This window comes from Oryctolagus cuniculus, chromosome 19 (genome assembly GCF_051225735.1).
Source record: "Oryctolagus cuniculus isolate XC-2025 breed Fujian yellow rabbit chromosome 19, ASM5122573v1, whole genome shotgun sequence".
NCBI lineage: Eukaryota > Metazoa > Chordata > Mammalia > Lagomorpha > Leporidae > Oryctolagus > Oryctolagus cuniculus.
Genome location: NC_142885.1, coordinates 49,321,332 through 49,343,604, shown reverse-complemented (window position 1 = coordinate 49,343,604; position 22,273 = coordinate 49,321,332). Strand labels below are relative to the sequence as shown.

The following is a 22,273-nucleotide window of genomic DNA, read 5'->3' as shown; positions in this document are numbered from 1 at the left end:
GGGTAATGGGCCTATCCCCGGGGGACACCAGCGCCCCTGGGCCCCGCGCAGGAAGAGGAGGAAAGCAGACTCTGGATGTAGCTTGGGAAGTGTGCAGCATTCGGACTCAGGAAGCTGCCTACCATCCCGGTGAGCCCTCTTGTGAATTACAGGACCCGAGCAGGGTCTTTGCCATCTCTGAACCATAACCTACTCAACGATAAAATGGAGCTATCTGTATCTCAAAGAATATGAAGGTAATTAAAGTTTTTTGAAATTTTGTGTTTTTCATAACGCACTTTCCATGAACTCTTTGAATACCCCTGTATGCATGCATTTCAAAAATTTTTATACCAAAACATATTTTTTTATTCCATTTTCCTGGAACTTTTTAAGCACCTTGTAGGATGAAATGAGATAAAATGTGCAAAGCCACTTTTGAGAACAGTTTCTGACTGTACGCTGCTTTTCCTGTTACTGTGAAAGGGGCACACACAAGGTGCCCCAGAGCTGAAGAAGGAATGGCCCCGTCCCACAGCTTGCCAGCCTGCCTGTCCACAACCATGAGGGCGTCCTTGAAACTCGCGGCAAACATCCCCGATAAAGTACTTGGCCAGGCGGCCCGCAGCCTGCAGCAGGGAGCTCAAGTCTCTGAGGGAGCAGTGCAGCCGCGGACAGTCGTTCTCCGCCGTGATGTTCAGCCTGTGTCCTGGAACACAGCAGCCCACAGGTGTTCACGGGAAGAACAAGCTTCTGTTACGCAAGACAACAGCCTGCGGCAGCAAGACCAACTGCAAAAACAAAGCAAGCCACTAAGTACTTCCCAGGTCCAATGCCACCCCCTGGCTGCTCTAGTGGCTGGACAGGGACAGATAGCTGGCTGTGGTAATGGGGACCAGGGGTCTCATCTGGTTCCTCTTCATCCAGGAAGGTACAGACCTGGGGAGGACCAGGGGTCTTGCCCAACATGAGTCTTATCTCTGGGGCTAAAGCTAAATCTATGACTCCAAACCTGCTGCCATCTGCACATGGCCCTGTCTCAGATGGAAATCTGTGGGCCCACAGGCAGGATAGGCCTGGCTAAGAAAACAGGGGTACAGTCATCACCCCAACCAGGAGGACCTTATGTAGTACAGTATGTACTTAAGGGCACAGAAGCTGGGTGCAGAAGACCCGATTCTCTGCCACTTTCTGGCTCAGTGCCTCTCATCAAACTCTTCTCAGTTTCCTCATCTTTAAAATGGGGATGTGGGGGTAGGGGTGCTATCTACTATTCCAAGGGCAGGAATGCATTTAAGAGCCTGTAAACTAGGTTTGGATGACTACAGACACCACAAAGCTGGTGGCATCGAAGGCCCCCACTTCATTCCTCATCAATGTAACTTCTGAGCAAGGGAGAGGCTTAGAGGAAGGCTAAGGGCATCCTTGTTCGGTCACTTCCTTGCACAGTGCACTCCCTCTCCTCACCAGTGTCCACAGTGAGCATGACCAGGCGAGGGGAGCCCTCCTGAAACCTGCTGCCCAGGGCATCTGCAGCCCCTCGGCTCCCTCAGTGTGCTTCCCACCTGCTCTCCACCTGCTCTCCACCACCGCTTCTGTCTTCACCCTGTTAGGAAGCCAGCACCAGCCACCCTCCCTTGGGGCTCCTCCACCACCTTCCCAGAGCCCAGACGGAGCACAGAGTTCCCTTCAGCAAGCAGCCAGAGCCCAGAGGCTCTCCCCTGCTAAGACTGGGGGCCCAGACCCCCCAGTATCAACCCTGTGGGACGTGGCCTCCTCCCTCCATTCCGTCAGCAGGACCCACAGAACGCCCCATGCCTCACGTCTCTTCCCCTGCATGAACTGTCTTCTCTGCCTTGACTGCACATCATTTCACTCTCTGCCCCACCAGGGCTGGCTACGTCTTACGTATGCTTCATGCTCAGCAGGCACCATCTGTTCTAGAGGCCTCCTACCCCCTCCTGCATTCTTCATGACACCCCACGCCCGTAAGGAGGTAAGCTAATGACTCCTGAGTCCCCAGCAGTACTGGCGATGCCCAGCGGCCAGCACAGCCCTGGTACAGACCAAGTGGACCACAGATGACTCAGGTGACCTAGAGCAGGGTGGGTCTCAGGGCTTCACTTGCTCGTGCTGTCCTTGTGAGCATCCACTCCCACCATTCCGTTCCCAACTGTAAGGGCTGTCAGAATGCACACAGCACCCTGGGACTGGCACTGTTCATAACTGTCAGGAATGAGAGCTGGCAGATGAGGAAGCAACTTAATGCTGCCTCAGATCCTACATTAACTTCCAAGTGACAGGGCTGGCAATAGGGGCTGGGATAGCCCCCACAGAGACAGGAGCCTGGAAAGGGGGATACTCTGGCCAGGGCACCGTTACAAGGGATCACATTTCAAAAAGCAGGCAAACAAAAACAAGGGGCAATACAAGGAAGGAACTAACAAGAAGAGACACAAAGGCCAGCTTTGACCTGCTCCAAATCACCTGCTCCCTCCTTCTCCAATGAACACATACAGGAGCATGTCAGTCCAGGAGGCCAGCCTCTCAGCCCACAAGCAGCCCTACACAGGCCACTGGGAGGGGAAGCCAGCCCTCCACAGGATGAGCCAAGAGGGAGTTCTGGCCATGCTTGTCATGTGAGAGGGTCACTGCCTTTGTGGACCACAGAATGACACAGCCCTAATTCCTCAGTTGGGAAAAATACCACAATCACACACCTTCTGAATAACACACATGCCCACATGCTCACACACACACACACACACACACGGGAGGCAGATCCATGCCCACATCTCCAGGCTGACACTGCTTTGGACATAAGCAAGTTCTTGGAGTTCTAGAAAGAGGAAGCACTCCATGTCCCACGGCTTGAGCCTGTGCCTCCATTCCTCTGGCCCTCCTATCTCCCACTCCCTAAAGACCCAAGGCAAATCACTCGCCCAGAGATGGCCCACCCAGACCAGATCCCCCCAGTGCCTCCACACATGGGCTCTGAGCAGATGCAGATGGCTTCTCACATAATAGGCAACTCACTTATTTCTGTTTATTTATTCTTCCCTCTTTGGCTTCCTACTAAGAAATGTTCTCAGGGGATAGGAGGTATGAGGGAAGGGGGCAGCAGCAGGGAGAATGGAGGAAGGGCAGCTCTTCCAGGGCACGGGGGCCCCAGTGTTCTCTCCTCATCTGAGACTGTCTTTCTCAGTAAACTTGGCTTTGAACTTCACTTCGAAGATCCCAGAGTGGGAGAGAGGAGAGACGGTGATGGCAGGAAAGAGTGAGGGTGCTGTCCTGCAGCCTTTCCTTCAGAACCACCCCAGGGTTCCAATGCAGGGCCGTTCTTCATCCCACTTGGCCCGTGGTGTTGATATGCTCGTTCTTGACCTACACTGATCCAGCCCCCACTGTGTGCATGACCCTGAGTGGCCGTCACTGATACCCCACTCAGCATGCATCCGCACCTGCACTCACTGTGCACAGCAGAGCCTCTCATGAGACTCAGTAGAGTCCAGGTCACAGAAGTCACTGTGATGCAGAGGGGATACACAGCCAGGCCCTCAGACCCCCAGACTCTCCCCTGCACTGGGATGTGTGCAGGATCCCAACACTGCTACCCCAAGACAAATCACAGAGCACAGTCCACAGTCCGGCCTACAGGACCCCTCCCGGTGGCCTGGCAAGGGGAGGAGGCCTCATCAGCATTGGGTGGGCCATCATTCTGGCCATCTGTCACATCACAGGAGAAAAACCGTGCCTTCGGGCTGTGCTCCCCATGTTCCTACCATCACCCAAGGACAGCAGCAGCAGCAGGAGCATGGGCGGCCTGCTGGAGGCTGTTTGAGCCTGTCCCTGCCCAGCCTCCCCCTCATCAGCCTGCATCAGCCCAACTCCCACACGGCCACCGCTCTTGGATCAGGTGGGACTTTGTGCTTGTTCGCAGCAGGCTAACTGGAGAGGTCTGGGGTCTCCTTCCCTGTGGCGTCCCCAAGGACTCTGACCTGTCCTGGGCAAATCCCCGCCACACTCAGTGCCCTACAGCCCCCTCCATGGCCTCTCCCCTGGCTTGCTCCCTGGCCACTCTGTTCACTCACGTTGTATGCTGTGCTCCTCCTGTGATGGGAAACAAAGCAAGGATAACTTATTTTGTACCTGTGTTCTGAAGATAGAATATTCTATGTATCGATGACATGCTTACTACTGCAGTGCAATGTCCTTACTCATGATAATACAGCACACTTAATCCTTTGGTTAAAAAAAAAAGGCAGCCTTACACAGGCCACCAGGAGGGGGAGCCAGCCCTCCACAGGCTGAGAGCCAGGAGGGATTTTTGGCCATGCTTGTCATGTGAGAGGGTCACTGCCTTTGTGGACCACAGAATGACAAGCCCTAATCCCTCAGTTGGGAAAAATACCAGGATCACACACCTTCTGAATGTCCATGGGACTTCCAGAGTTACAGCTAGGCAACTGACTCCTGGGGTCGATTTCTAAAACCTGGTGCTTTACTGCAACCAAACAAGGCTCTGTGGGAAACAAGTCCTCAGGGAGAAAATACACCCCGGTATAGGGGTAGGACAGGCCCCCAGGGAGATGAGGTCCGCTTTTCTTTCAGCAAACAATGTGGGAAGGCTGCTGACTCAGCAGCAGGAGCCCCTCGCTCTCACTAGAGGCAGCCATCTTCACCTGCGGCGCCCTCTCCCACCAGCCTCCACCGGCACCACTAGCTCTCAACTTACTCACTGTACTTCAGACCTTGAGCCCAGGACCCTCAGCAGTATCTAAACATGATGTTTTTAAATATTTTTAAGCATATAAGGGAGGCATTCTATGCTTCTCTTAAAAGTAAAACCAAAGCACCTCCCCAAATCAAGTCTCCATTTGAGTATGGTCCTTAACAGTTATCAAAAAGCTTAAAAATTTCCCTGAGCTAGCTTCCCCCTTCCGCCTATCCCAGCACTTCCCTCTACCACTTGGCCCTTCTTCAGTCTCGACTGCATGCTAGGTAGCTCAGTGCCTCCAGAGGGAGCCATGCACCTTGACACAACTTGGCAAATGGGGCAAACCTGCTGCCTCACTGTCCCCCTCCCACTCCTTGAGGGCATAATGCAAAGCAAGCCAAAGTTGGCTGAGCCATGACAGCCACGGGGTGAAGGCAGGGGTGACATTCTTCCAAAGCTCCTCCTGACTCACCTGCAGCCCTGGGTTCCTTTCTTTCTGTTTTTTTTTTTCTTCACCATAGCATTTTTATTAAATAAACGGGAAGTGCTCGGCGGCGCCGTCCGCTGATGCCCGAAGTTAATTCGCTACACGGCCAGTGGGGTCAAGAGGCGCGGCATCCATCGTCCACGAGCCATGAGAGTACAAAACCCATTCGGAAGATGGCGGCTGCCGGCTTCTTAAAAAGAAAAAAAAAGAGAACATCACAAAAAAGCCAAGGTTCCAAGGCTCAGACCTCAGACAAAGGGGGCTGCAGCTGTCCCGGCGGGGTGGGGGCCGGGACAGGGAGGTCAGCCAGGGAACTGCGGCGCGGGTCGCCCTCCCAGCAAGGAGGGCCCGGCAGGGCTGCCGGGGCCCCTGCCGCGGGGTGCACGCGGGGATTCATGCTGGTTGGCTGGGGTGGGGGAGCTGCATCCTAGGGATCCGGGCTCAGCTTCAGCACGCTCAGGTGCAGGCCGGGGTGGAGGCGGGGAGAGGAGCGAGGCCAAGCCGCGCAAAGCCACCACCAGGCACCGCGTCCCCGCCCTCCAGCTGGGGCCCCGCAGGGCAGGCAGGGGGAAAATCCTCCCTTCGGGAAGGGAGGAGGAAGGCCAGAGAGAACGCTGCCCAGGAGGGACCCCACCCCCGACCCCGAGCCAGCAGGGGAGGTGGAGCTCTCATTGCGCATGCGCTGGCCAAGCTGCCCGCCTGAGGCACCCTCTGAGAGGCCAGGCGGGTGGGCGTCCGGAGGGGGTGGGTGAGGGAGGTCCGGACCTGGGGGCTACCTCCTGGCGCCGGTCCGCGGCAGCAGCACCGGGGCACAGGCGATGCCTGCTAAGGACTCTGGGAAGTGAAGGTCGCACTCCCACTCGTCCGTGTCGGTGTTGTAGACCTGCACGATGCCCCTGATGTTGTTCAGGTGCCAGTTGTAGCCGCCCACGATGAAGATCTTGCGCTCCAGCAGGCAGCAGCCGGCCTCTGACTGGCTGGCACGCATGGGGCTCACGCTGGTCCACTGGTCCGTCTCGGGCACGTAGTACTGGATGGCCAGCTCGTTGAAGCAGCAGTCCACGTGGACCATGCGGCAGCCCAGGGCGTAGATGAGGCTGCCGGCGCCCACCGTGGTGTGCAGCACGCGCGGCTCGCTCATGGGCGCCTTGAACTCTCACTGGTCGGCCACAGGGTCGTAGTAGTGCGGCTCCTTCTTGTCCTCCACTGAGACGCTGTAGCCGCCCGAGATGTAGAGGCGGCCCCCGGCGGCAGCGGCGCCTGCGTGGCCCCAGGTGCGGCGCTTGAGCGAGCACGCATAGCCCCACTAGTTGCGGCGCGGGCAGTACCTCCCGACCCAGGCCAGGCTGCCGGCGCAGTTGCGGCCACCCGTGGCGTACACCATGCCGCATAGCAGGTTCAGCTGGAACTGGATGCGGCTCTCCTGCATGGCCTGCAGGCGCAGCCAGTGGTTGCGCTGCGGCTCGTAGCGGTAGCAGGGGTCCAAGGTGCCCTCGCCGCTGCAGTACTGAAGGTGCTGGCCGCCGGCCACGTACACGAAGTTGTCGAGTACGACCACACACGTGTGGCTGCAGGCCAGCTCCATCTCTTTGAGCTCGCGGAAGTGGCGTGCACCGGGCTCCGCCAGCTGGTACACCTTGCCGCTGACGGCGCTGTCGCTGTAGGTGTAGGGCGTGCTGCCGAAGGCTACGAGCGAGGGCACATCGGAGGGCACGGCCATGCGCGGCGACTGCATCTCGTGATGCAGGAAGGGCAGCACCTGGTAGTTGAGGGCCTCGAGCAGGCAGTGGTGGCACAGCGCATCCTCTACCATGATGTCCAGAGTTTGCACGCTGTCCACCAGCTCCGCTGCCTGCATGAGCGGGAAGCGGATGTGGCGCAGCATGTGGCTGGCGCGCGGGGTTGTGCTGCAGCCAGCACACGGCGTTGCGGAACAGGTCGACCTCGTTGCAGAAGACCAGGCTCTCGAGCGGTAGGTGCAGGAAGTCGTCCTGCCGCGCGATCTGCAGGAAGTGGCGGAACGTGAAGGCGTCCACAGACTCGCACAGCGACGCCAGGCTGAAGGCCGTGGCCATCTGGCCGATGTGCAGGCACGTCTCCACGCTCAAGATCGCCTTGAGGAACTCCTTGCACAGAGCTCCACCACGGGCAGCATCTGCAGGAACACGGTGGCGCCCAGCACGTCCTGCACACAGCCCAGGTCCAACGTCACCTTGGTGCTGTAGGCAAAGTTGATGATGTGGCGCAGGCCGCGGGCTGACACACCCTTAAGCTCGATGACGTCCTGGCTCACCTCCCGCATGCCGCCCATGAACATGGCCCTGAAGCAGTCACTGCAGGCCATCAGCACCACCTTGTGCGCGTGGAAAGCCTCTCTGTTGACGGTGAGGGCCACGTCCAGCAGCTGGCCCTGCGCGTGAAGGGCGGCCAGGCCCTGCAGGAGGCTGCTGCTGTGGCCCGGCGCCGAGCAGCTGCACTTAAGGGCCCTGTTCTTGTCGGCCATGCTGTGGGGAGAGCAGAGCGGGGCTTGCGGCTGCCCTGGACCGTGCGAGCTGGCCACGCGTGGGGCTCCCTGGGCGGGAAGTGTCCAGAACAGGCAAGTCTAGGGATCGAGGGGCTGCCAGGGGGCTGGGGGCGGGGCTGCCAGGGGGCGGGGCTCCTTTGGGGGTTGGGGGGTGAGAGTATTCTGGAACCAGAGGTGACAGTGGCCGGACACTGTGACGTACAGAATATCACTCCACTGTACACTTTAAACATCGTCAGATCTATGTTAAGTGAATTGCATCTTAGAACCCTCTGCCAGATCCCCCAGACACACCAGGCCCTCCCCCGGCCCACCCCCACCCCCCAGCACCATCGCTGCTTCATCCATCAGCTCTGATAGAGGACTCAAAGAATGAGGAGCTGAGGAGGCCTGCGAGCCACCCAGGGCCCCGGAACGCAGGAGGAGGGGCCCCAGCCCCTGCCCCGCTGGCCCCCTGCACCCCGGCACTTGCTCTCCCTCTGCCCTGGTCCAGCGCCCGCCCACAGACCCAGGCCAGGAACGTGGGAAAGCCCCAAAGCCGCACGGGCTGTTACAGCGCTGATGGCGCACAGGGCACACAGTAGGTCTTCACCCTACTCAGCTGCGCTCACACTGGCTGCCGCCACAGAGGCTACCGGGAATGCATGGGCACAGGGGTGGTAGGGTGGGGCGTGGCCTTGCCTATGCCAGGGTCCCGGAGGTGGGGTGTGGAGTGCAGGCCGCAGCCCAGGCCGGGTGGGGAGCCCCAGAGGAGGTCGTCTGGGCTGGTGCCATGTGTGTCGGAGGCTGGGGAGGGTGGGCACACAGCCCTCCTGGAGGTCAAGGAGCGGAGGAAAGAAAGGGGTCCCAGCAGATGCCGAGACCCCCCCAGGAGCCAGGAGCCTCCTCCAGGTCTCCCACACGGGTGCAGGGACCCAAGCACTTGGGCCATCCTCCACTGCCCTCCTGGGCCACAGCAGAGAGCTGGATCAGAAGTGGAGCAGCTGGGACAGGAACTGGAGCCCATATGGGATGCCAGCACTGCAGGCCAGGGTGTTAACTCACTGCACCACAGGGCAGCCCCTTGGCCCTGTCTCACAAACGCCTCACCTCCTCACCAGCACAAACCTGCGTCCTGAACACCCTGGGAGGCAGCAGCGACACTCAAGCGCCTGGGCCCCGGATGGAGCTCCCACCTCCCGGCCTCCACCTGGCCCAGCCCCAGCTCCTGCAGGCATCTGGAGAGTGACCCGGCAGAAGGGAGCTCACTCCTCTCCTCTGCCTTTAAATAAACTAAAAATGAGATGACCTCCTTTGAAAAATATACAGGAACTCCCAGCGGGGCACAGACATGACCCCTGCGCCCTCCTGGGGCAGAAAGGACAGGAGTGGGGGCCCCAGGGCATGTTTGGCCCGGGACAGCCTGGTGCGCTCCTCCAGCCCAGCCCAGATCCACAGGGCCGGCAGGAGCCCAGGGCCACTCCAGCCACCAGGTCTCAGCTGCAGAACTGGGGTGGGGCAGGGCGGGGCCAGGCCCCTGGGTGAGGACCGAGTGCACTGTGCACAGAAAGGCCAGCCTCGACCCCGTGGCCCTGGCCACGACAGTCATGGCCTGAGAGCTGAGCTGCTCCAAGTAGGGTCGGGATGCCCCGGGCCCCAGCAATGCCCACGGCACCCCTACAGCCGCTTTCCTGTCTTAGAGATGGGACAACTGTGCCCACAGCCCCACCCGATGCCCCCAGACACACCAGGCCACACCAGCCCTGGGGAGCTCTGGGAGGGAGGAGGCTGGCAGGGGCCGGAGCCCCCCACGCCCACATGGAGCCTGGCGGGCCTGGCCCAGGCGGAGTGGGCAGAGCCTATGACTAAGGCCCTCTGGGAGGCGGGAAAGGGCCCATTGCTCAGGCCTGCCCCAGACAGGGGGTGGCTGGCGTGGTGGGGCCATGGGTCCTCAGGAAGGCAGCAGCAGCCCTGGGCCCGCCCAAGGCTCCAGAAAGCCACTCAAGTCACCATCACCTGCATGTGAGTCATCTGAGCCAGTGCATCAGCAGCCCCCCGTCAGGGCCGTCCCTGGAGGCCGCTCACTGCCCGCTCAGCTGCACCCTGGGTTCCTTTCATAACCCCCTCACCCCCTCCTCCGGAGAATCCTCGCCCTTACAATCACTCCCTGCTAACCATGCCCTAATTTGTCTAGCAAAGTGCAGTAGCTAGAATAGAAAACAGCCCATGAGGGCCGTGTGTGTGCCTTCATTATTAAACTGAGCCATGTGAAACTGCTGGAATCTGACCACTTCTGACCTAACCACAATGCAATCCCAAACAGTTAACATAACACAGGTGTGCCAGCTAACATTCCCATTCATGAAACCTGCAGCTGGTTCTTTCCCAAATCAAATCCTGCACCCCCGTCCACTGCAGCATAGAGCTCTAACCATTACCACCAGAAAATCATACTAGGAACCGATGAAAGTTGAGGAGGTGGGCCAGTGTCCCACTGTCAAGTTGTTCAGATCTACCCGCATTTTCCATTTGGCCAATAAAAACAGATTCCACCCCCTACCCCCCCAAAATCACAGATCATCTGCCTAGTAGAAGCTTCAGATGCGAATATTGCAACACAGAGAGCTTTAAAGGGATAAAATGTCAAGGCCACACAAAAGTTTTATCTCCCATCCATAAACCAAACCATCCTGAAGCTGCCTGGATGTGCCCTGAGCCACATGCAAAGAACAGCTCCTTGGCAAACCATTCTTGAGAAAAAAGAAAAATCTTAATGTTAAACATAATTTAGTCTTCTCTTTTTTTTGGGGGGGGGCGAGGGTTAAGGGTGAGGGAGGGAGAGGTATGAAAACTAACATTTGAAGTATTCCACTCTGAAAGAACCAAAAAAATCATAAACCATCCAGGTCTCCCCCATGGATGACAGGGTGTCCCATGGGGGACAGGGTGACAGGGTATCTTCAAGCCATCACCCGCTGCCTCCCAGGGAACACATTAGCAGACATTGGGTGCACAGACAAGACTCAGACCCAGGCACTTCAATATGGGCTGCAAGTATCCCAAGAGGTGACTTGAATGCTGTGCCAAAGCCCAGCCCAGTAAGAGGGTTTCTTAACCAACAGCAGGTAAAGCAGAGAGGAAAGGATGCCCTGCCGAGGGTAGAGAGGTGCACCATGGTGTGCCACAGCCATACGATGCACTCTGTCTTGGGCTACCGAGGAAGTGGAAGTAGAGGAAATACTAAACAGCACATGGGCCTTCTGAATTTGAATGTTCTAACAAAGGATGGGGGACTTCCTGCTAGGCTGGGGAACACCCCTGTAGGCTTTGCTGCTGGCCAAAATGTATACCCAACTGTCACAAAAGATCACAGCAGCAGAAGAGGGCAAGAACTGTGATTGGCTGCCATCCACACAGTTCCACCATGAGTTCAAGGCTGGGGTAGAACATAAATGCAGGCTAAAGGAGGGGTTGTAACCTACTGGGGGGAAGATGGCTTTGTTTCTGTTGAGAGGCAACAAGCCTGACGAATATAGCATGGAGGTTGTCTGGAGGGGGGGGGGCAAACGGCCATGGGAACCAGGGAACAAACTGTCCTCAGTTTCAATGTTTTAATAGCTTTCGCATTGGAAACTTGGCTTCTGAGCCACCACGGGACAGGGCAATGCTTCATCATGCATCAGAAAGTTCATTTTCCAACAGGAAGTAAGTATTCCTCTGGCCTGCAAAGTGTTTGCCACTGGAGTGTGCAGCAAGGATCCATGCTGAGGATGAGATTTATAATTGACCTGGAGGAGTGAGCACTCTGTGAAACTGCCGGCTAATGGGCTCCAATGATGGCAGGTATGTGCCATTTGGTTTAGGGGAAGATAAATGAGATGATCGTTCTAGGAAGAGAACCTCTGAGTCATCAGTCACTTCCCAGGAAAAGGACTGAAGACTCACTGCAGATTTTCTTCTCACGACGGACTCTACACGATGCTCAACAGCCCATTATAACAGCCCACAAGCAGCCCAGGGGCCCTCTTTTCTTTAATAGATCAAGAATATATTTAGGGCCCTGAATACAATCTAATTTGAATAGTGGCCCTGAGGGAGATACTACCTGGGCACAACTATGTCCAGAAATGGATTCTAGAAACATAGGCAGCATTTGTGCATGGTCAAATGATTTTCATGAGTGCGGCCAGTGTACTTTAAAGGCATGTTTCTTTTGAAAGTGCCTTTTACAAAACACTGTGTATGCTGTCCTGGCCCCTCTACAAAACCAGAGCCTACACTTGGGACATGTTGAGTCCCATCACCCTCAAACATCATCTTGGGAGTAGCATTAACCAGCTATGTGACCCATGAGAAATGAACGTCTCTGAAGAGCAATTTCCTCTTCTCTGAAACAGAAGTATCTACTAAGTACACCTAACACCTCACAAGGCAGCTGAGAGACTTCAACAACCTAAGTAAGTAACACAGCACCTGGCACTTAAAGAGTCATCAATGAAAAACTAAAACACGCTAATCCCGCACCCCGCATGGCGAGGCCTGGAACCTGCAGCCAAAGCCTTCCCAGCCAGCCCCAGTCAGGGCCTCCCCTGCCACTCACAACAGGAGAGCCAGAGAGCACTGCTGCCCAGGGCGTGTCACACGACTCAGCACGCTCGGAGGCAGCTCCCAAGTCCCCTGATTCTAGCACCCAGGCCAGCCAGAGTACAGCAAAGTCCAAAGTCACCTTCTTCCGTACTTGTTGACTCAAAGGACCTAAGGAAATACCCCAGGATATTAAAAGTCTTACCTCTTTGCTCCAAATGAGCTACCATCCCAAACTCTGCTAGGAAACACTGTTATAACCTGTTTCACCTGTCCACAGCTGAGTGTGGGTTTTTAGTTTTCCCTGTTTAGAAGTGAGGGGAGATTTTGTGCAGGGATGAGGGTGGAGCTGCAGTGGACAAATCACAGTCTAACAGCACAGGTGGCAGGAACTACTATCAGTCCAGTTTTCTTTTTTAGTTTTATGAAATTAGAAAATAAAATCCAGTTTACCTGACCCTGAAGTAACTATAAATTGCTGTAATCCCAAATAGACTTCTAAATTGTCGTGAAGAACTGGGAACTGAAAACAGAAAAAAAAATTTTTTTAAATACTCATAAATCCAAGTTTTAAGAGCATTCTAATATTAAAACATCACAAGTACTTATGGGAGACAGGAGCAATTTTCCTGTAACTTTCGATTCAGCCAGGAGCAGTATGCTCCCCTTAGGTGCCCCTGCCCCAACAATTTCTTAACAAGATATACTTATTTGAAAAGCAGAGCGACTGGTGCGGGGGGTAGGGGGTTGGATAAACAGTGCTTCCTTCTGCAGGTTGAATCCCCAAATGGCTACACCTGCTAGGACTGGGCCAGGCCAAATCCAGGACCCTGGAACTCCACACATCTCCCAAATGGGTGGCAGAGTGTGGGGAGCAACTGGGAGCAACTCGGACTAGACTAAGTTACTGGAATTAAGACTTATTCTATGCATCTGCTCTCCCACAATATGGCGCTGGGAGAGGAGGAAACAGCTTCTACACAGCTGCCTCCAGTTCAACCAATAAACAGCAGGACCTGCTCCTGATTGGAGGAGAGCAGCGTACTCGGCGTGTGGGTAGCAGAGTTGGGATTGGTGGAAGAGGACTATAAAGGAGGAGAGAGACAACATGCACCAGGAACACCTGAGGAACATCTGAGCAGCCCCCGAGAGAGCTGGCCGGCGGTGTGCCGCTCCCCCGCGGAAGTGGGGAAAGTGGCAGGGGGAACTGCCCTTCCACGGAGATGGAAGAGACGGTAGCCAACCCGGGAAGAACCAGCAGCAAACCCGGGGAGGGCCGAGCAGACAAAAGAACAGCACAGAGTCCTGTGTCGTTCCTCCATGAAGAGGGGGAGCGACACAGAGGCCCAAGCACTTGGGCTGTCCTCCTCTGCTTTCCCAGGTGCACTAGCAGGGAGCTGGATCACAAGTGGAGCAGCCAGGACTCAAACTCGTGCTCTAGTATGGGATGCTGGCACCCCAAGCAGTACTTCACCAGCTGCACCACAAAACCAGCCCCATTTTCTACAATTAAAACCACCAATTAACATATAGAATAAAAAACAATATATCAGTTCAACACTTTTTTATTCAAAAAGGCAGAGAAACAGAGATCTGTATCATCTGCTGCTTTACTCTCCTAAAATGATGAACTAGGCAAAATGATGAACTAGGCAAAACCCAGGGCCCAGAAATTCCATACAGGTCTCCCAGGTGGATGGGCAGGGGTCAAGCAGTTGGGCTACAATCTGCAACCTCCCAGGGTGTGCACTAGCAGGAAGCTGGGATAGAAAGCAGAGCTGGGACTTGAACCCAGGCACTCTGATCTGGGTGAACCAAGCAGCAGTTTAACCACTGTAATAAACACCTGGCTCTTTTTCTTTTCTCTCCTCTCCTCTCCCCTCCCCTCCCCTCCTCTCCTTTTTTTCCTCCCTCCCTTCCTCCCTTCATTCCTTCCTTTTTTAAGCAAAGGATGTTGGGTATTGACTATAACATTCCCACCAGGGGACATCAGGCCCCCAAATGACCTATACCTTCTAGGACTCTGAGACAAGACCATATCTATCTACAAATAAATCCAAGACCCCATGCTTGAAAGAAATCTGAGACATGACTTATTAAAGTGCATGGCAAAGTGAAAAAAATGGGCTAAAGCATTTGGAAGTCCATTTGCTCATGTAGCAGATAGGACTGTGTAAGCTCAATCTTTCTAAGGCTGCTACACTCACCACACTAAGATTAAAAAAAAAATGACAGGCCCCTACTGAGGGCAGATGGCACAGTAAAATGACATTCCACTATTCAGAACCCAAGACACACCTAGATTGTTCAGCACCAAAGCTGACCCCCAAAAGCAATCTCGCCTTTGAGGAAGAAATGAATTAAATAAAATCTCTCCCAATAATAAGCACCATTTAGAGAATGACAGACGATTCCAGCACATAAATACAGGAAGAGAAAGCCAGCAACTTGCCAAGAGAGAGCTCTGAAGAGGTGAGCGTTGTAGCAATCTAACTTTTCTTTTTTGACAGGCAGAGTTAGACAGTGAGAGAGAGACAGAGAGAAAGGTCTTCCTTCTGTTGGTTCACCCCCAAATGGCCACCACAGCCGGCGCTCTGTGTCAATCTGAAGCCAGGAGCCAGGTGCTTCCTCCTGGTCTCCCATGTGGGTGCAAGGCCCAAGCACTTGGGCCATCCCCCACTGCCCTCCCAGGCCACAGCAGAGAGCTGCACTGGAAGAGGAGCAACTGGGACAGAACCGGTGCCCCAACCGGGACTAGAACCTGGAGTGCTGGCATTGCAGGTAGAGGATTAGCCTATTGAGCCGTGATGCCGGCTGCAATCTAACTTTTATAAATAACATCTCTTTTGCATGTCTGGCCACCTCTGAGCTATTGAGGAAGGTGTTAGGCATTAAGGCATTGCAAAAATTCCTGTTTCAGCAAGACTAAATAGAGCTCCCAAAAGTTGACTTATATAGATGTTAGTATTTGTTAAGTTTGAGAGTCAATTATGGTAATTATTTTTCTCTGTCCAAAAAAAAAAATAGATACTACATAGACATAGAGTGAGGGAGAGGGTAAGGGAGGTATACAGGTGAGTGCAACAGCCATGCCACATGAGCAAGTGAATAACCAGACTCTCCATTCTGCTTCCAAGGTGAGTTACCAGTGTGGAGAAGGCATGCGTGGGAAGGAGCTCCATCACTTTGGCCACCACCTCCAAGCTCTGGCGCAAGTACCACTGCCACTCTGTCTGCTGCTGCGGGGACACACAAAGTCATCAGCTTTCCCAAAGAGGCAGAACCTAGTCACTTTCCCTGCCAATCTCTGCTGCCTCAAGTCCACTCTCCCACATCACATTCTGAAGGAATGTAAACTGACAGAACCAGGTTATTTGGTACCATTAAAAAACAAGCCTGTAGTGCCAGCACCCCATATGGGAGCCGGTTCAAGTCCTGGCTGCTCCACTTCCTATCCAGCTCTCTGCTGTGGCCTGGGAAAGCAGCAGCAGAAGGCCCAAGTCCTTGAGCCCCTGCACTTGCATGTGAGACCTGGAAGAAGCTCCTGGTTCCTGGCTTCGGATCAGTGCAGCTACAACCATTGTGGCCAATTAGGGAGTGAATCAGTGGATGGAAGACCTCTCTCTCTGCCTCTCATTCTCTCTCTGTGTAACTCTGACTTTCAAGTAAAATAAATAAATCTTTAAAAAAAAGAAATCAATCAAAAGACTAAACACTGTTCTACTGTATGAATCCAATTATACAGACATGTAATAAAAGGCAAATCTCTTAAGAAAAGTTTAACTCACCAGTTGTCTGTGTTGGTGGAGAATGAGGAATCTCATAAAATATCTTTTCATCAATGCAAATATGCTGACTTTATTCTGTGGTGATCACATAACTCTCCAAAGCATGTAATAAACATTAAAACACGTGACATTTACAGCTGGGCAGATACTCCTGGATACACCATTTCTGAGAGGAGCCTGAAAACTGCAAATTTACTGTGGATGAGTATAGTTATTTTTAAATTTGATTACTCTTTATTGTCCTTGCATATATTCTTCCTTTGTAACTCTACTGTGTTTTTGTGGAACATTAAGCCTTTAAGAATAAGATAAATTAAAAATATGTATCTTCAAAATAAAATAATATCAAATTTAAGAAAAAAATTCATTACTTTTTAAGATTTTTGGAGTGTATGTTAAGAATTGTGTACACATCAGCCAGCGCCGCAGCTCAATAGGCTAATCCTCCACCTGTGGTGCTGGCACACCGGGTTCTAGTCCTGATTGGGGTGCCGGATTCTGTCCCGGTTGCTCCTCTTGCAGTCCAGCTCTCTGCTGTGGCCCGGGAGTGCAGTGGAGGATGGCCCAAGTCCTTGGGCCCTGCACCCCATGGGAGACCAGGAGAAGCACCTGGCTCCTGGCTTCGGATCAGCGCAGTGCGCCGCCAGTAGCGCGCCAGCCGCAGCGGCCATTGGGGGGTGATCCAACAGAAAAGGAAGACCTTTCTCTCTGTCTCTCTCTCTCACTGTCCACTCTGCCTGTCAAAAAAAAAAAAAAAGAATTGTGTACACATCAACATGTCTGTGTATTGATTCTCTACACCAGTAAAATCTCAATTTTTAAAAAAGAGTCTATCACTTGGTTTCACATTTTTGTATTGCTCTAATTCCATTTTTCTTAACTGAAGGGAACAATCTAAAATAAATTTTCACCACCAACTTAAAATAAACCACGGTAGCCTTTCCACTCGGCTTGGTAAGACCAATTACTTCCAGATTATGTTTGTCTCGATATTAATGAAATGTTTCTAAATAGTGCAATATTAGTTGTGATATTAAACATTTTAACACCCCTTAACTTTTATACACCAAATAAAATGTTGATATTTTCATTTTTATTAGCATCTGTAATATTTATGGGCTTCAGCATGACATTTCAATACACATATACAAATTGAACTGATCAAATACACATTTATCTTGTGACTCTATTTTATGGTTCGAACCCTGATCTCCTTTCTTCCATTTTCTCATAAAATACATAATGGATTACTGTGAAAAATAGTCACCCAATCATATTGTGTGACACCAGGGAACTAATTGATCTAACTGATCGGGCACCAATTGTCCATAATATTTTCCCATAGTTTCAAAGAGTTTTATGTCTCTCAAAGGTGAAATATATATATAGAAAGAGAGAGTGAGTTGAGTGGAAGGGGGAGAGAACCAGAGCCACAAAGAGATACCCAAACACCCAGTAGTCCATTCCCCACATACCAACAACACCTAGGGCTGACCTGAGCCTGGTCTCCAATGTGGTAGCAGGAAACCAACTACTTAAGCCATCAGCTTCTGCTGCTGCTGTATCAAACATTATAATTGCAAGATTGGAAAATAACCCAAGTGTCTATTGACAGATGCTTAAGAAACATGTGATTAACACACAGTGGCACCCTTTCCAAATCTTAAAAAGAAATGAAATCCTGATATTAATTACAACATGGAACCAAAAGTGTGGAACTGGAAGATATTTCACTGGGTGAAATAAGACACAAAACAAGAACTACTACACAAACACACTTAGATATGGAATGCATTGAAGTCAAACAAACTGGACTGAGGAGAGGAGGACGGTGTTTGTCGTGGGCTGGGAGCAAGGAAATGAGGAGATGTTAGTCAAACAATACATATCTACCGTTATGAGGTAAAGTTTAGAACATCTAATATATACAGTACAGAAACCACAGTTGACATACTATATTGTATACGTGGGATCTGCTAAGAACAGTAGTCTTTTAAAAACATGAGGAAAGTGATAGATTAATTAGCTTTATTATGCTTATCCTTTTATAGTGTATTATAAGTGCAAGGAGACTCCAAAAAGTGTAGAAATGCAATGAAGGTAATGTGAAATTTCAGTGAATTTTTAAGTAACTTCATATCAAAACACACACTGCGATATAATAATACACAATTTATGTTAGTTATACTGCAATAAGCCTGGAAAATAAAACAAGCATAGATATCCCTCTTTGGAGATGATATGATTCTTTATTTAGTGGATCCAAAGAACTCTTCTAAGAGACTATTGGAACTCATAGAAGAGTTTGGAAAAGTAGCAGAATATAAAATCAATGCACAAAAATCAACAGCCTTTGTATACACAGGCAATGCCATGGCTGAGAAAGAACTGCTAAGATCAATCCCATTCACAATAGCTACAAAAATAATCAAATACCTTGGAATAAACTTAACCAAGGACGTTAAGGATCTCTATGATCAGAATTACAAAATTTTAAAGAAAGAAATAGAAGAGGATACCAAAACATGGAAAAAATCTTCCATGCTCACGGATTGGAAGAATCAATATCATCAAAATGTCTATTCTCCCAGAAGCAGTTTATAGATTCAATGCGATACCAATCAAAATACCAAAGACATTCTTCTCAGATGTGGAAAAAATGATGCTGAAATTCATATGGAGACACAGGAGACCTCGAATAGCTAAAGCAATCTAAAACAAAGCTGGAGGCATCACAATACCAGATTTCAGGACATACTACAGGGCAGTTGTAATCAAAACAGCATGGTACTGGTACAGAAACAGATGGATAGACCAATGGAACAGAATAGAAACACCAGAAATCAATCCAAACATCTACAGCCAACTTATATTTGATCAAGGTTCCAAAAGCAATCCCTGGAGTAAGGACAGTGTATTAAATAAATAGGAAAATTGGATTTCCATGTGCAGAAGCATGAAGCAAGACCCCTACCTTTCACCTTACACAAAAAGCCTATCCTTAAAATATAAATCAAAATTAAAGAAATTAGGTTTATGTTTTGGGGACCTGAGTGTTTTCATGGGAAGAAATAATTTTTAAAAAATTCATAAACTTGGCCAGCACCGCAGCACAAAGGCTAATCCTCCACCTGCGGCACCAGCACACCAGGTTCTAGTCCAGGTCGGGGCGCTGGATTCTGTCCCGGTTGTCCCTCTTCCAGTCCAGCTCTAAGCTATGGCCCGGGAATGCAGTGGAGGATGGCCCAAGTCCTTGGGTCCTGCACCCGCATGGGAGATCAGGAGAAGCACCTGGCTCCCGTCTTCAGATCAGATAGGTGCACTGGCCACAGTGGCCATTGGAGGAAAAAGGAAGACCTTTCTCTCTCTCTCTCTCACTGTCCACTCTGCCTGTCAAAAATAATAAAAATTTTAAAAAATTCATAAACTTCACTAACCTAAAATTTCAAAAGTTTTGTATCCTGAAAGTTTAGACAGTGGGGCCGGCACCGTGGCTCACTAGGCTAATCCTCCGCCTTGTGGCACCGGCACATTGGGTTCTAGTCCCGGTCGGGGTGCTGGATTCTGTCCTGGTTGCCCCTCTTCCAGGCCAGCTCTCTGCTGTGGCCAGGGAGTGCAGTGGAGGATGGCCCAAGTCCTTGGGCCCTGCACCCCACGGGAGACCAGGATAAGTACCTGGCTCCTGCCATCGGATCAGCGTGGTGCGCCGGCTGCAGTACGCTGGCCGCGGCGGCCATTGGAGGGTGAACCAATGGCAAAGGAAGACCTTTCTCTCTGTCTCTCTCTCTCACTGTCCACTCTGCCTGTCAAAAAAAAATTAGACAGTGGGAAGACTGTTTAGAGAATATGTAAGACAATATCCAAGTAACAAATTACATGGTTACCCTGCCCTGATCAAACTCACCGCTCAGAAATAGAAAATGAAAGGATGTGCATTTGACGGAAACCGGGAAATGAAAATGGAAATGAGAATTATAAACTAGTACATGCTATACTGCCATCACCATGCGTACACTCCATTGTGCATATACATAGTATATTGTAGGTAAGCGCAGAATTAGCCCATTTACACTATGGAACTGAAAATGCAGGGCCTGCTTCATGAGTATGTGACCAGTCCAGTTGTTCCTGTTCTAAACTCAGGAGAGCAGCCTCATGGTTGAGGATTAACACCCTGTTTGCTGTTGACATTCTTAGCAAATTAACTAGAATTTGTGTCTTTTAAGTAAAGTCAAACAGGATGGTGGGGTAAGTGCTTGGAACCAAGGCTCAGGCATAGTGGGATCTTGCACAGCTTCACTGGGACAGGCTGTGGCCACTGTGCTCAGTATCCTGGTCCAGAAAAGCCTTCCCTTTCCCAAGCTTGTCTGGTGACCACTGTAGCCTTTGGCTCAAAATGATAGCTGGGTGTGAGCACACGTTTGGAGAATACATGTTGGGGGGGACACCATGGAAGTTTCTCACCTAAGCTCAATCTGAATTCCTAGGGTTTCCATATTTAAATGCTTAAAAAGTTTTAAACAAGCCAACATGCCATACTACACTTTCATCAGTGGACAGATCAACCAAAGAAACAACAGAGCTAATCTACATTACTGACCAACCAAATGGACCTAAATGATGCTGACAGAACATGTCATCTCAAAGCTGAAGAACCCACATTTTTTTTAATCAGTGCATGAAACTTTCTCTAGGATAGACCAAACCATAGGCCATAAAACAATCTCATAAATCAGAGATGAAAATTGAGATGTTATCCTGGGGCTCACTCTCAGGACTAGACACAGTTGACCTGTGTGACTGCTCCGTATTTGATGTTCGCAACTATTATTAATTTCTGCTTATGAAATGGCTTTTCTCATGTTCTCCGAGTGCCTTGTTGGGCCCTGGCTACTCTCACCCATGGTGGGAACTGCACCTTTATTTAGTACTTGGAGGTCAGGAGTGCTGAGCCCGGCAGTCTCCCACTCTGATATAATCAGAAAATAATTGTGTAACATCTTGACCTTGTGTAACATCTTGACCTTGTAGCTGTCAGGAATTACCACAAGCATTCATATGCCAACAAATTGGAAGAATCTAGAAAAATGGATAAAGTTCTGGACACTTAAAATTTACCAAATTTGAGTCATAAAAATATAGAAAACTTAAATGACCCAATAACCAAGACAGAGATTCAATCAGTAATAATGACCCTCCCAACAAAAAAAGCCAACAAAGAAAAGATGACTGCACTGCTGAATTCTACCAGAAAGAACTAATCCCCATATTTATTTAACTACTTCAAACAACTGCAATGGAGGGAATCCTCTCAAACTTCTTCTATGAGGTCAGCATCACATTAATTCCAAAATCAGAAAATGATGCAACAAAAAACCACAGACCAATATCCCTGATGAACACAGATACAAAAATCCTCAGCAAAATCCTAGCTAACTGAATCCAAGAACACATCCGAAAGAGCATTCACCCTGACCAAATGGGATTTATCCCTGGTACGCAGGGATCACTCAACATATGCAAATAATGAAATGTATATCACATTAACAAATTGAAGAATAAAAATCATATGATTATCACAATAGATGCAAAGAAAGCATTTGATAAAATACAGCATCCTTTCATGATTAAAAATACGAAAGCAAATTGGATATACAAAAAATATAATTCAGCACAATCGAGGCAATATAAGACAAACCCACATTCAGCATCATATTGAATGGGGAAAAGCTGGAAGCATTTCCAATAAGATTCAATATAGTTTGGAAGCTTTAGCCAGAAACATTAGGCAAAAAAAAAAAAGGAAATCAAAGGGATACAAATTAGAAAGGGGGAAATCAAATTATTCCTGCAGATGATATGATCCTATATATAGGAGAACCAAAAAACCAGCAAAATTATTTGAAATCATAAGAGAGTTTGGCAAAGTTGCAGGATACAAAACCAACACACAAAAAGCAATAACTTTCGTATACACAAAAAATCCCATGGCTGAGAAAGAACTTGTAAGATCAGTCCCTTTGACAATAACTATAAAAATATTTAAATAGCTTGGGATAACCAAGAATGTGAAATATCTCTACATAAAAATTGTGGAACATCAAGGAAAGATATAGAAAACCACACCCCCAAACGGAAATATCTTTATGTTCATGGATTGGAAGAATTACTATAAGCAAAATTCTACCCCACCCTAAACAATTTAGATTCAATGT

General features: G+C 50.5%; 1 protein-coding gene and 1 pseudogene across 5 annotated transcripts in view; both read right to left on the bottom strand.

The window, feature by feature from the left end:
- Nucleotides 1-385: 385 nt before the first annotated feature.
- The window catches only part of LOC100338734 (exportin-6), a 27,283-nt gene continuing 5,395 nt past the window's right edge, over nucleotides 386-22,273 (bottom strand). The window contains exons 3-7 of one of the 5 annotated variants that reach the window (XM_089321781.1): nucleotides 16,059-16,242; nucleotides 15,417-15,509; nucleotides 12,724-12,793; nucleotides 5,169-5,373; nucleotides 386-770 (exon numbers count right to left, since the gene is read on the bottom strand). In XM_089321781.1, coding sequence (XP_089177907.1) covers nucleotides 5,282-5,373; nucleotides 12,724-12,793; nucleotides 15,417-15,509; nucleotides 16,059-16,109 — 306 coding nt within the window. In that variant the 5' untranslated portion in view covers nucleotides 16,110-16,242 and the 3' untranslated portion in view covers nucleotides 386-770; nucleotides 5,169-5,281. Of the gene's footprint in view, nucleotides 771-5,168; nucleotides 5,374-12,723; nucleotides 12,794-15,416; nucleotides 15,510-16,058; nucleotides 16,243-16,427; nucleotides 16,796-22,273 lie in introns of those variants that run through there. The other 4 variants (XR_016226257.1, XR_016226258.1, XR_016226259.1 and 1 more) reach the window with 4 other exon arrangements.
- On the bottom strand, nucleotides 5,830-7,689 carry LOC149120589 (kelch-like protein 26 pseudogene; annotated as a pseudogene).